This window comes from Pelecanus crispus, chromosome 29 (assembly GCF_030463565.1).
Source record: "Pelecanus crispus isolate bPelCri1 chromosome 29, bPelCri1.pri, whole genome shotgun sequence".
NCBI classification, from domain to species: domain Eukaryota; kingdom Metazoa; phylum Chordata; class Aves; order Pelecaniformes; family Pelecanidae; genus Pelecanus; species Pelecanus crispus.
The window spans coordinates 154,242-167,440 of NC_134671.1; the positions used below are offsets into that span (position 1 = coordinate 154,242).

The following is a 13,199-nucleotide window of genomic DNA, read 5'->3' on the forward strand; positions in this document are numbered from 1 at the left end:
TTTCTCAACGGGCGAGAGCGGAGCCTCGAGGAGTGAAGAATATCAGCAGCCCAGGCTCCGTTGTCGATCTCCGGCAATGGAGTTCTGGTAGCAGCAGACTTTGGGAATCTGCCAGTTTTTGCTGACTCTGAGAGACGTTTCGATCGGAGGGAGATGCTGGTGCAGCCCGCAGCGGTCCAGGAGAGCTCAAAGGGCCTCACTCAGGACTGCCGTTTATAGGATTGTGAGATGATTGACTTGAATCACCAGTAAATTTCCATTTGAGCCACAATTCGGGTCGGCTTGCTGCTGGAATTCCAGCAGCGATGATACCACCCTGCTCCAAGGCTGTCCGGGGAGGGTTAGGTTGGAAATTGGGAGAAATTTCTTTACGGAAAGGGTGGTCAAGCATTGGAACAGGCTGCCCAGAGAGGTGGTGGAGTCACCATCCCTGGAAGTGTTCAAAAAACGGGCAGAGGTGGCACTGGGGGACATGGTTTAGTGGGCATGGGGGTGTTGGGGTGATGGTTGGACTGATGATCTTGGAGATCCTTTCCAACCTTAGTGATTCCTGGTTTTATTTTCATTAAAAGTAATCCAGCCCCTAAGCCAGGAAACATGAAATTATTCCTCTCCCCTTAACTGGTTTAGTGGTGGACTTGGTAGTGTAGGTTAATGGTTGGGCTGGATGATCTTCAAGGTCTTTTCCAACCTCAACGATTCCATGATTATGAAAATCATTTGTGTTTCAGCGGGACGTAGGCGGTACCGGAGGGAAAGGTGCTGTCTCGTAGCGCTTGGCTGCTGTGTCCGTGTCCTGTGTCTCCCAGGGCTCTCCGGCCTCGTCCCGCCCTGCCCCATCCCACCTTGCGCTTTTTCTGCCCCAAGAGCTGTGGGGAAACCCAGGCAGCTCAGCAGCCAAGCCTGGCAGAGGCTGATGCTGATTTGGCAGCAGGGAAAAAAGACAAAAACCGCCCCTGCCTCACCCTCGTCCTCTGCGCTGGGAAAGTTGCCCGTTCCCAGCTGCGTTTTGCATCTCCCCCCTCCCCAGCACCAAAATATCGGGTTCAGGACCCCGCGGGCAGCACCTCGGGGGCAGCTTTGGGGTGAGGAGGGGTCTCCCCTGGGGCGAGCGCTCGGCCTCCAGCTGCCTACGGAGCCGCGCGATCCCCTCGGCCGCCCATGAGGAATTTTTCCAGCTGGGCGGCTTCGAAGGCGGCGTCCAGCTGCCCCAGCACCGCCCGCTCCTCTGCCGGGAACGGCGCAGCCACTCGAGCTCGGTCCGGAGGCAGCGGCACTCAGCTTCGCTTTTTTCCTGGAAACGGGGGAAAAACCCCCAAATCCTGCGAGATCACACCCCAAAAAGGCCAAAATTTTCCCTTTTAAAGGACAAAGCGCTTTGGTTGGAGCCGGGGGGGCTGTAACACTGGGGCAGAGGTGGCAATGTGGTTAATTAATGACCAGAGGGTAATTAATTCTGTTTTTTATAGCTCCTATAAAAATGCTGTTTCTCTCTCTTCTTCTTAAACAGAGAAAAATTTCAAACCTAAATAAACTTGGAACTACCCTTGATTATAGCTCTTCCGGCTGAAAAAATATGTTTGAAAAAGGCCAAATTTTTCCCTTTTAAAGGACAAAGCGCGTTGGTTGGAGCCGGGGGGGGGCTGTAACACTGGGGCAGAGGTGGTGATGTGGTTAATTAATGACCAGAGGGTAATTAAGCCGTTCAGTCAATGCTTTTCCTTCTCCTTTTCACTTCCCCATTGCCGTTCCCTCCTGCCAGGCCAAAAGCAACGAGGGCCCTGGGAAGCCGGGGGTGGGGAGGGTTAATTCCATATTAAGGAAACTTCCCCTTAGGATTTGAGCTGGGATGCAAACGAGCGGCACCAGGACAATAAAGTGATTTAAAGCGGGGATAATTAACAGCTGTGCACGGAGGCAGCGCTTGCCAAACCCACCCGGGAGCCGCACCGGTGGCTCGCACCGCGTTTGGGGTTTTGTAGGGCACCGGGACGCGTTGCGGGGATGTTCCCGCGTGTTTTTGCTGGAGGGATGGCGGGGGAGAAAACAAAAAAAAATCCCCAAGCACCCATTTGGGCCGAGGGGACCCTGACCAGGGAGTCCAGTGTCGCTTCTCTTCGCTCGCTCTCCAGAAACTCTGCCAACGCTTTCCTTAGGGATCGCAGACGAGGCTGGATTTTCTCCTGAATGCACCTCCCAAACAAAAAAATCATTTAAAGCAATCAGCTTGGCTCATTTGTATAAGCCTGCCTTCAAAATCTTAATTTTTTTTGGGGGGGAAGGCGGCAAATAATCCCCCGCCAAAGCCGCCTCGCTGCTTTCCCCTCAAACCAGGCATCGGCTCGCTCTTCAGTTTCTCCCACAAACAGGACCAGGCGCCGTAGCTTTGCTTTCCCACCAAGAAATTGAAATATTTTCCCTTTGCGCTCTTCTTTTTTTGAAGGGGGAAGAGGCCCGATGGGCCGTCGGAAGACGCTCTCGCCTCGCAGGTCCTGCCGGCTTCCCCAAAAAGCTTCGTGGCCGCGGCTGCTCACCCATCGCCGCCGGCACGTGCGGGGTTTTCTCCTCTTCGACACCAGGACAGCGGCGACGTCGTGGCACAGAGGTTTCGCGATGCTGCCGTGGCCGCGCTTCCCTTCTTTCCGAGAAATCGATGCTGGAGGTAGGCGGTGGCGCGGGGCGAAGCCGCTTTCCCTTAAACCGCCCGTGGGTGTTCCCGCGTTGGGCTCCTGGCACGACCTTCCTGGGTGGGAAGAGCAAATTTTTTCACCCACAGTTGGATTTAAACGTGTTTTATCCCCCCTGCCCTGCGTCTCATTTCCAGGCTTTGCCGTCTCATCCCTCGCCTGGAAGCTGCTCCCATCCTCGTCTCCGCTTTGCCTCGCTCAGCTCCGTCACGCCGAAGGGGCTGCGCCTGGATTTGGGGGCTTAGGGGGGCAAAAATTTAACCAATTTCTTCCTTGTGGTGCAGTGCAATGACGCGCCTTTTTTGCGCTGCCTTTTTTTTTTTTTTTTTTTATTCCTCCCCAACGCCTACAAATGGGGGGGGCGGAAAAAAGCTGCAATCGGAGAGTGCAGGAGGCATCCGAGCACGTCGAGGCCGTCTGCGGGCACGAGATAGGGGTTCTCCTCCCACCTCGGCTGATAAGAGCTGGCAGAGGCAGAGATGGGACCAAGCTTTTGCTGAGCCTGTGCCAGAGAGAGGGGGGAAAGAAAAAAAGGAGGAAAAAGAAAAAAAAAAAAAAAGGAGGAAAAATAAACCAAGTGGAGAAGAAGCTGGTGGAGGAAAAGCAGTCGGAGGGACCCCCGAACGGCGCCGGTGCCACCGAGGAAAACACCGAAGGGTTCAATAGAGGGGAAAATCCCAGCTCTGCCAGGTGGGTTACATCACCCTGCCGTCTTTTGGGGGGGAAAAAGGTAATTTTGAGCCTTCTCCCCATCCCGCCAACACAAGAAGGAAAGCAGATTTATCCTCGCTTGGCCCTCAGGATCTTTGTTTTGGATTTAAAGGTGGTTTGTAGGGGTTGGTTGTGGTTATTCTTTGCTTCTCATCTACCCGTAATGATCCGGCTGGGGAAATTTGGGTGAGAAACGGCACGGCTCCTGCTTTTGTCTTAATTCCGGGGTGATTTTCCCACCTTTTTCCCCACTCTTACTCATCCACCTGCTGCTTTAATTCCCCTCCCTGCAGTTTTGCTGGGGAAAGCGTGCGGGAAAGAAGCAACCGATTTATTTTTGAGCGTCGCCGCGTGGTTTATTCAACAATTTGGGGGCTTTATTGCTAATTTCCAGTGCCCAGGCAACTGCTCGTTTACCCTCAAAGCCCCACGCCAGGTTTTGGAGGGTGGATTCGAGGCCTGCTGACGCCAGCCCTATCTCCCCCGTGCACGTTTTCTCTGGGGCCAGCGGCAAATTTCTGCGCCTCTTGCAGGATTTCTCTGGACGCGGGAGAGTTGGGACTCGGCTTATCTCAATTTTAAGGATTTTTCTCACTTAAATAAACCTTGTCGGATTTGATTGCCCAAGAAAATGCATGGTGGAGAGTAGAGATGGATTTAAGATGGATTCATCCCTGAGCCAGCACAAGGAATGGGGAATTTGGGGTATAATCTTATCTACAAGGGAGACGGGTCCATCCCAACCTGCTCCTCGTATTCCCTTCATCATCAGGGAATTACTCGATTTAATCCATCTCTGTCGGTCTTCCCATAAATGGACCAAGCTCCTTTGCAACTACCAGCGAAAAAAATGGCATTTTCTTTCAAGTATTTTGATTAAATACGGTGGTTGAACCCATTTTCTGACATAAAAAGGGGTGAGAAGCTGAGATGTGCCCGCGTGTAGGATAATAATTTTATCTTCTCCTTTCTTTCCCTTTTCTGCGCCTCTAGCTGGGAGGGGAGGACATCGTGGGCGTGATGGCTTTCTTCCTCAAACCACAGCCGCGCACGTGGGATCTTGCCCTGGACTACCACACGGCAAAACAGTTTGAAGGTAACCAAAGGCGGCCGGAGAGGAGCAAAGTACCGATTCCTGATGTTTTCTGGGCAGCGGCAAGTGAGGTGTCCGTTGGAGTTGGAGATCCTCCAGCTCCACCTTCTGTCTCCCTGGCTTCTCCGTCTCCAGCCCCTAGCTCTTGGCTCCTCCATGGCCAACCTGGCCTGGAGATCCTTCCTCTCCAACCTCCATCTCTTGGCTCCTCCAACTTCAACTGGAGATCCTTCCTTTCCAACCTCCATCTCTTGGCTTCTACAGCTTCAGCTGGAGATCCTTCCTCTCCAACCTCCATCTCTTGGCTTCTCCAACTCAGCTGGAAATCCTTGATCTCCTATCTCCATCTCTTGGCTCCTCCATGTCCAACTTCAGCTGGAGATCCTTCCTCTCCAAACTCCATCTCTTGGCTCCTCCATGTCCAACTTAAACTGGAGATCCTTCCTCTCCAACCCCCATCTCTTGGCTCTTCCATCTCCAACCTCACCACTTCTCTCCCTTTCTCCTTGAAAAGTAACCAGAGAAGGGGATTTTGGGGGTGCACGTTCTCTACACTTAAGTTTGGCTTCTGATTCCTTCTCTGTTTTGCTCTCCAGTGGATGTGACCCTGGATCCGGCCACCGCGGGTCCCGAGGTGATCCTCTCCGAGGACCTCAAAGAGGCCACCTGGGGTAGACCTGGTCACCGGTGGCCTGAGGCTCCGGGCCGGTTTGACACAGATCCGTGCGTGCTGGGCAGCGAGGGCTTCACCTCGGGCCGTCACTACTGGGAGGTGGAGGCGAACGGGTGTTTCTGGGCTGTTGGGGTGGCCCGCGAGTCGATTCAGAGGAAAGGCCGGGTCCTCTTCAAGCCCAACGCCAAGATCTGGGGCTTGCAGAAGTACAACGAGCTCTGCGTGGCCCTGACGGCTCCTTCCAACACCCGCGTCCCGCTCCTCAGAGGGGAGATCGGGGTCTACCTGGACTACGAGGGGGGACAGGTCTCCTTCTACGCCGTCGGCAGCCGCCAATGCATCTTCACCTTCCCCGCGGCCTCCTTCAGTGGAGAGAAGGTCTTCCCCTACTTCTGCGTGCTCCTCTCCACCATCAAACTGTCCCGCAAGGGTTGATGCGCCGGCGGCGGCCCCTCGAAGCTGGTTGCTCCACGGTGCTTGGAAACGCTCCTTGATGCTCCTCAACTCTTATTTTCCAGCTCTTGGAGTCATTTCTACCTCGGCTCGTGGTCCTACCTCCACCTCAGTTGTCTCCAGTTTGGGTTATATGCAGGGGGTTTCGGGTCCGAGCTCGGCACCACTCGTCTCGTCCAACAGCTGCTATCGTTAGATTCATCCAAAGCTCATTAACGGGAGCTGGGCTTCACCCAGCTGGTTTTGAGCTGAAAACTTGGGTTTTCCTCCCAAACTCGGCCCCCTTTGAAGGTTTCTTTTACTGACCTCGATGCCCGTCACTGGCCGGGCTTCCAACCCTAATTCAAAATCTTAAATTTTGCAGTTTTTGCATTAATACCAGCCACTACCTCGGTTTAAAACTGATTTTGTCATCACAAGGATGTGCTCATGCTCGCTTCTCCCCCCACCCCAATTTGGAGGGGCGTGGAGTAGAGATCCCCCTGCACCCGGGGAGGAGCCCACGCCGGAGCAGGTGGGTGCCCGGAGGAGGCTGGGACCCCCTGGGAAGGACCCACGCTGGAGCAGTTTGTGGAGGACTGTCTGCCGTGGGAGGGACCCGCGCTGGAGCAGGGGAGGAGGGTGAGGAGTCCTCCCCTGAGGAGGAAGAGCAGCAGAGATGGGTGATGAACTGACCCCAAGCCCCATTCCCGTCCCCCTGTGCCGCTGGGCGGGAGAGAAAAAGAGAAGGGAGGGGTGGGGGGAAGGTGTTTCAAGATTTGGTTTGATTTCTCATTACCCTACTGTGATTTGATTGGCAATAAATTCAATAACTGCTGATCCCCCTGTCCTTATCTCGACCCACCAGCCTTTCGTTGTATTTTCTCTGCCCTGTGCAGCTGAGAAGGGCAGTGAGAGGGCGGCTTTGGTGGGCACCTGGCATCCAGCCGGGGCCAACCCACCACAGCTATTAATGACCAAGGTCCTCGTTTTCCCTCGTTTGCAGCCAGAGAAACTGTTTAAAGAGAGGACAGAAGCATCTACGCCTTCTCGTTATAGGCACATACAGTAATAAACCTGAATAGGAATAGGTTTGGGTGTGGAGAAGCAGTGGCTAAGGCTAGAAAACCCCTTTCGAGTGGCTACAGGGAGGAGATAAGGGTGGGAGAGATGTGGGTTTATTTTATTTTGTAAAAATCACAATTATTCCGATCCTACTAGGAATATTCTGGGAGATGGCAGAGGCTCTGCATCATTCTTGCAATGATGCCTTATTTTTCATGCAAAATACCCAGTTTGGACAGAGGGGAGCGAGGTCTGGAAGTGCCTCTTTGCAGAACCACGTATTTTGGGGTTGTTTGGGCTTTTTTCATTATTGAAGGTGTCTTGTGTGGGAGATTCCCTTTGGTACCTTAGAAGGCTGTGGCTCGACTTTGAATAGCAGAGGCTTCTTGGTGCTCTCAGGTGTTACTTCCCTTGATGTGAACTCATTCTCCCTGGCTTAATTCAGAAGAAGCTACGTTAAATTTCATTTTCAGGCTGGCCAGCGCATCAAACACGCTCTTTTGCAATCTTGCTCCCCTTGACGAGCACTCAGAGGCTCGCGCTGCTCCTCGCAGACCTCTAGCTTGGAGAGGAGCTTGCAAAGCCGAGCTGGAGGGGTGAAAAAGCTCAGAAAAACCGGACTTGGCTTTCTTCTTGCTCTGACGCTTAATTGCTGTGGGGTTATGACTAAGTCATTATCAGGTGTGAATTGCTGTGAGTAACCACCAGATATTTTTGCTGGTTGTATGGCAAAGTTGGGTTGCCAAACGCAAACACATAATTTTGGTTCTTAGCCAGCAATTTTTGGCAATAGGCTTTTTTCCCTGAGTGTGCTTTTTCTGTTTTTTGATTTTTTTTTTTTTTTGAGGTTTTTCTTTTGTTTCCCTATTGTGCAGCGGGTGTTTGGGTTTGACGAGCGCTCCCTGCAGCCCCTTAGGAGCTGATGCAAAGGTTTTGAGCCCGTCTCGTCCTGTTGCCCTTGCCTGGGCTCTGCAGCTCAGGCTTATTGCAAACCCAGCTCCTCTCGGCGCTGCAGCGGGAGGAGCTGAGCCCGTTGTCGTCCAGGTAGGCGCAGAGGCCGCTGCTGCGGATCCGAAACCTAGAAGGACAGATGAGACAACCCACCTTAGCTGGGGTCAGCAGGGAAAAGGAGAAAAATCACACGTTGGCTTTTTTCCTCCTCTTCAGTTTTCACGGGCATCGATGTGGCAGTATTGACGCTGAATTTTTTTTCTACTTCGGCAGTAGTATGGGTTGGCTGTAAGAAACCTGATGCTTTGCAAGGAAAAAAGAAATTATTTTAAAATAAAAATCTAATAGTGTTTTCCGCACCAAACGTACTGCTTCCACCTCTCAATTCAAAGGGAAAAATGAAGACTGGCTCTGGATGCAACGTTGCCTTTCCCAAACATCGTTTGTCCCATTGCTACCTCTGGATCCTCCTCAAGCGCTAGAAGAAACGCGCATTTCGGGGCTGAAGAAACACCAACCAATGACATAAAAAAAAAAAACTCCAAAAAACACGCAGACTCACAGGTGAGAGAAATGTGAGCGGTTCACCCATTTCCACGGCTGCTCCTCGTCATCCCGCGAAAGGCCGATCCAATGCTCCGAGATGCCTTTATACCTCATCACGAAGCTCTGAAAAAGAGGCGAGAGAAGGGTTTTACGGCAGGTCGTGGGGCTTTGGGACGTCTCTGGCCATCTGCAGAAACCTCCTGCAACCAATCATCTACGTTTTATCAGCTGCTCGTGCTCCTTTTGGGCTCCTTTGGTGCTTGAACCTTTCAATCTACTGCCAAAAAGTGTCATCTTTAAGGCAGAGCTTCATTGTAGCATAGAAACGGGGCTTTTTTGGGTTTTTTTTTGCTATAGTTCTTGCATCGGTTGGATTTGGTGAGACATTTGAGTAGACCCATGATGACCTACCCTCAAGAAAACCATTTTCCCCATCTCCTCAGCCCACATCTCCAAGGAAGATCCTGAACGACCAGTCAAAGAACCCAAAAGGTGGCCAATACGTCGGTGGCTTTTTCGTTTTCCCATGCTAAGCGTGTCCTCGTGACTCCTTACCAAGTCCTCCACACCGTTGAGCGTGGCCAAGGAAGCACCGAGTGCCGTGCAGTTGTCCTGGCTGGATGTCCAGTTCCCCTCAGCCTCCGAAAAATAGTAGCATTTTCCTCTGTATCCGATCCAGTCGAACGGACACCGAAAACAGGGTTGGGGACGAGGTTGAAAAGCCTGCACTGCCATCGATAGAGCAACAGCGTTAAAGAGCAGCACCTGCCCCTTGAACTCTCCAGGGTGGGGATGGTCGTCCCCCACCTCCTGGCCTCCAAAAGTCTTGCAGCTGCCCCAATGGTTGAGAGGAAAGAAAAATTGAGACACCAGGAGAAGTCTTGGGTGGATTGAAGGGAGAAAACAAGCTCAGATCATGACATTGGACAAGAAATGTGGGTGCTGTGCCTTCACAGAAAAAAACAAAGTGGTGGCCTTCAAAGATGCAAGTTTTAAGAGGATTTCCAGAATATCCCTACGCCTAAGCGTGCCCTTAGGTATTGCTGTCTGTCGTTAACGCAAAAGCAGCGATGGGCAAAGGATGGGGAAAAAAAGAGTTCTCTTGTTTCTGTGGACTTCTTGGCTTGGTGGGACTCACGCCAACATCTCCTGCTGCTTGGACAAGCAGCAGAGAAATGGCCCCTTCTTTGCCACCCTTTTGCCGGCTGACCGTGAGCCAGCAGTGTGCCCAGGTGGCCAAGAAGGCCAACAGCATCCTGGCTTGTGTCAGGGATAGTGTGGCCAGCAGGAGCAGGGAGGGGATTGTGCCCCTGTGCTCGGCGCTGGGGAGGCTGCACCTGGAATGCTGTGTCCAGTTTTGGGCCCCTCACTACGAGGAGGACGTGGAGGTGTTGGGGCGTGGCCGGGGAAGGGCAACGGAGCTGGGGCAGGGTCTGGGGCACAGGGCTGGTGGGGAGCGGCTGAGGGAGCTGGGGGTGTTCAGCCTGGAGAAGAGGAGGCTGAGGGGAGACCTCATCGCTCTCTACAACTGCCTGACAGGAGGGGGCAGGGAGGGGGTGTTGGGCTGTTCTCCCAAGTAGTTAGTGATAGGACGAGAGGAAATGGGCTCAAGCTGCGCCAGGGGACGTTTAGGTTGGATATTGGGAGAAATTTCTTCACGGAAAGGGTGGTCAAGCATTGGAACAGGCTGCCCAGAGAGGTGGGGGAGTCCCCATCCCTGGAAGTGTTCAAAAAATGGGCAGAGGTGGCACTTGGGGACATGGTTCAGTCTGGTCTACCCTTGGTTGGCTTAGAGTGGGCTTGGTAGTGTAGGTTAATGGTTGGACTGGATGATCTTAAAGGGCTTTTCCAACCTCAACGATTCCATGATTCTATGAAGAAAACACCCTCAGGAAAGCTCAGATGACTGTACCCATGAAATGGCTCGCTGTGTTGGTTTTTTTTAAGGGTTTCTAGACGATACCAGCTCCTGCACGGAGGAGATGGGTTTGGTTTTCTGCAGAAAGGCTTCTCCGCTCCTTGCAACGTCCCTTCCCTGGACAGAGGACAGCCTCTTGGGTTGGGCTGCGTCTCCCCTGGGAGCACGGAGGCGGATCCAGCAGGGGCGTAACAACCCCAGATCTCGCGGCGACGTTCCCCACGGGATGGAAACCTCCGTACTCACCCGCAAAAGCGATGGCCGTGACGAGCAGAGCCACGAAGAGCACGGCCATCGTCGCCTGACAGGCAACGCGCGCCTCCGGCTTCATCTCGAGGCTGTAACCTGCGGCGGAAGAAACCTTCAATGCCTTTGCGGGGCTACGTCCAGGCTGTTGGCCCAAAAGACGCTTTTTCTTCCTTTTCCTTGAGGATGAAGGGGAATTTTAACGCCGTCTCCCCGCATCGGGCCATCGCGGAGAGCGCCGAGCCCCACATCTGAGCGCTCGGGTGATGCTCATCAAAAGCATCTTTGGGAAGAGAAACATCAAAAATTCTTCTCCACGTGGAATAAATATTTTTATTTTTTTTTTACTTTTGGGAACTTTTCCTTAGCAGGGGCCCATTGTCTCCTCCCCCATTGCAGCCCTGATACGCACCATACTTAAAATCACGTTTTAATTTCTGGGTTCTACTTCATTATTAAAGCTCAGTGGACTTCTTTCTCCACCTAAACTGAGACACTTTGGGTCTTGCAAATGATCTGAGTCATGGCCGCTCCATCTCTGGGTCTTGCGATGCAGAACATGCTCTTTCCTCCCACCATGAGCAAAGAAAATTCCGTTTCCTAAGGGTTTTACCTAAAAATCTCAGTGTTTTCACCCAGGGGGGCTTCCACCATTTTTCTTTTAAGCTTCTCCCTCTTTGTCCCTGTCTGTTGCATGAACCAAATTTAACGGGACAAAACCCCCTTTCCCCTCTTCCCCCCCTCCTCCCTATGCAAAAATGTTAGAAAGTAAGTCAGAAAACAAATATGCCAAATAATTTTTTTAAAAAAATTAAAAAATCAACTAATCAAAAAATCAGAATGAAAAAATCAATAAATATGCCAGATAAAAAACCCCATTACCTAAAGATCATAGTCCCTGGCTGGGTCGGGATGATGGAATGGACCCCAAAAGCCCCTTTTCTGTCTTATTAAGAGGATGATGGAGATGGGAGGAAGAATCAGGAGAACTAAAACAGGGCAGCGCTGAAGGGAAGGCAGAGTTTAATAAATATTTTGCTGATGTGTCTAAACTGGATTTAAATGCCAGCCTTATTTTGGGGGTCTTAACACTTCAGCTGTTCAAAAATGTCTTTATTCTCATTCAGCATAAAGCAGAAATTTGGAATCTTTGGGCAGAAAAAAAAAACCCCGCCAAAACCCAAAAGCAACAGTGACTCGAGTGCCTCAGGGAGGATGAATCACATCTGAGAATAACCCAGAGTGTCTGAAATGAGACCGTTCTGAGCAAAAATTCCACCTGCTGATCGACAAAAATTTTCCCCTGAGGGAAGTGCTAGAAAAAAAAAAACTTTTTTTTTCCCCTACAACCTCCCCTCCCTTACCTCAGCTGGTTTTTGTTCTCAAATTATGGACATATTCAAAAAAAAAAAAAAGAAAACCCCAGCAATTATTCAGTTCATTGCTCTACAGTTACCTGCCCGCTTGCTCCTTTCCGCACCCAAAAAGCCGGAATAATCCCTCGTTTCCGTCATTTTGGGGTTTTCACCTATCGGAGGTGTCGCGACGGCTGTCGGTCCTCAGCCTCCCCATAGGATTTTCAGCTCGGGGTCGTCGGCGAGGCACATCCGAGCGCGGGCAAAGGTGGGAACTCAAAAAAAAAAAAAAAAAAAAAAATTAATTTCTACCCCGCTAGCGATAATTTTGCACCGATTTGGGGTCTAGAAATCCTCCTGGTTCGAAATGCCAAGGGCAGCACAAAGAGTGACGTTGGGGAAGGAAAGCGAGCGTCATCGATTCCAGGAGCGGGTGTTTGCCTCCGTGGAAAATAGCGAGATAAGGAAGAGGATGGCGGGCGTTCGGGCTTTTTGAAGCTGCTGTCTTGAACCAAAATGATTTTTTTTTTTAAGAGAAGCACTAATTTTTAAGAGGACATTGGTTTTCTCCCCACAATTAAAGTTCTCTCCCCACAATTAAAGTTTTCTCCCCACAATTAAAGTTTCCTCCCCACAATTAGTTTCCTCCCCATAAAGTTTTTCCCCCACAATTAAAGCTTTCTCCCCCTAATTAAACTTTTCTCCCTGCAATTCAAATTTCCCCCCTGCAACTAGTTTTCTCCCAACAATTAAAGTTTTCTCCCAACAATTATTCTCCCCACAATCAAACTTTTCTCCCCCAATTAAAGTTTTCTTCCCCCAATTAAAACTTTATCGCAGCAATTCAAGTTTTCTCCCCACAGTTAAAGTTTTCTCCCCCATTTAAAGATTTCTTCCCCCAATTAAAACTTTCTCCCAACAATTAAAGTTTTCTCCCCCCCAATTAGTTTTCTCCCCCCAATTAAAGTTTTCTCCCCCCCCAATTAAAGTTTTCTCCCCCCCAATTAAAGTTTTCTCCCTGCAATTAGTTTTCTCCCCCCCAATTAAAGTTTTCTCCCCCCCAATTAAAGTTTTCTCCCCCCAATTAAAGTTTTCTCCCTCCAAATTATTTTCTCCCCCCCAATTAACGTTTTCTCCCCCCAATTAAAGTTTTCTCCCCCCAATTAAAGTTTTCTCCCTCCAAATTATTTTCTCCCCCCCAATTAACGTTTTCTCCCCCCAATTAAAGTTTTCTCCCCCCAATTAAAGTTTTCTCCCTCCAAATTATTTTCTCCCCCCCAATTAACGTTTTCTCCCCCCAATTAAAGTTTTCTCCCCCCAATTAAAGTTTTCTCCCTCCAAATTATTTTCTCCCCCCCAATTAACGTTTTCTCCCCCCAATTAAAGTTTTCTCCCCCCCAATTAAAGTTTTCTCCCTGCAATTAGTTTTCTCCCCCCCAATTAAAGTTTTCTCCCCCCAATTAAAGTTTTCTCCCTCCAAATTATTTTCTCCCCCCAATTAACGTTTTCTCCCCCCAATTAA

General features: G+C 50.8%; 2 protein-coding genes and 1 long non-coding RNA gene across 6 annotated transcripts; 1 reads left to right on the forward strand and 2 right to left on the reverse strand.

The window, feature by feature from the left end:
* Nucleotides 1-1,864: 1,864 nt before the first annotated feature.
* Nucleotides 1,865-3,042, reverse strand: LOC142596248 (uncharacterized). Its single transcript, XR_012831828.1, has 2 exons — nucleotides 2,483-3,042; nucleotides 1,865-2,193 (listed from the first exon to the last, which is right to left on the reverse strand). It is a non-coding gene; the product is annotated as an uncharacterized LOC142596248 (long non-coding RNA).
* Nucleotides 3,040-6,756, forward strand: LOC104038868 (butyrophilin subfamily 2 member A2). Of its 2 annotated transcripts, XM_075725343.1 has the most exons (4): nucleotides 3,040-3,377; nucleotides 4,392-4,494; nucleotides 5,088-6,131; nucleotides 6,185-6,756. In XM_075725343.1, the coding sequence occupies exons 2-3, from the start codon at nucleotides 4,419-4,421 to the stop codon at nucleotides 5,597-5,599; spliced, it is 588 nt and encodes a 195-aa protein (XP_075581458.1). In that variant the 5' UTR covers nucleotides 3,040-3,377; nucleotides 4,392-4,418; the 3' UTR covers nucleotides 5,600-6,131; nucleotides 6,185-6,756. The 2 variants fall into 2 exon arrangements, with proteins under 2 accessions (XP_075581458.1, XP_009491657.1); XM_009493382.2 differs by lacking the exon at nucleotides 3,040-3,377 and having other exon boundaries at nucleotides 4,371-4,494.
* A 718-nt stretch (nucleotides 6,757-7,474) lies between these two features.
* On the reverse strand, nucleotides 7,475-12,443 carry LOC104038867 (C-type lectin domain family 2 member H). 3 transcript variants are annotated; one of them, XM_075725344.1, is made up of 5 exons: nucleotides 11,779-12,443; nucleotides 10,323-10,421; nucleotides 8,714-8,886; nucleotides 8,175-8,281; nucleotides 7,475-7,739 (listed from the first exon to the last, which is right to left on the reverse strand). In XM_075725344.1, the coding sequence occupies exons 1-5, from the start codon at nucleotides 11,834-11,836 to the stop codon at nucleotides 7,574-7,576; spliced, it is 603 nt and encodes a 200-aa protein (XP_075581459.1). In that variant the 5' UTR covers nucleotides 11,837-12,443; the 3' UTR covers nucleotides 7,475-7,573. The 3 variants fall into 3 exon arrangements, with proteins under 3 accessions (XP_075581459.1, XP_075581461.1, XP_075581460.1); XM_075725346.1 differs by having other exon boundaries at nucleotides 10,735-11,810; XM_075725345.1 differs by having other exon boundaries at nucleotides 10,323-10,605; nucleotides 10,735-11,810.
* Between the last annotated feature and the right edge of the window lie 756 nt (nucleotides 12,444-13,199).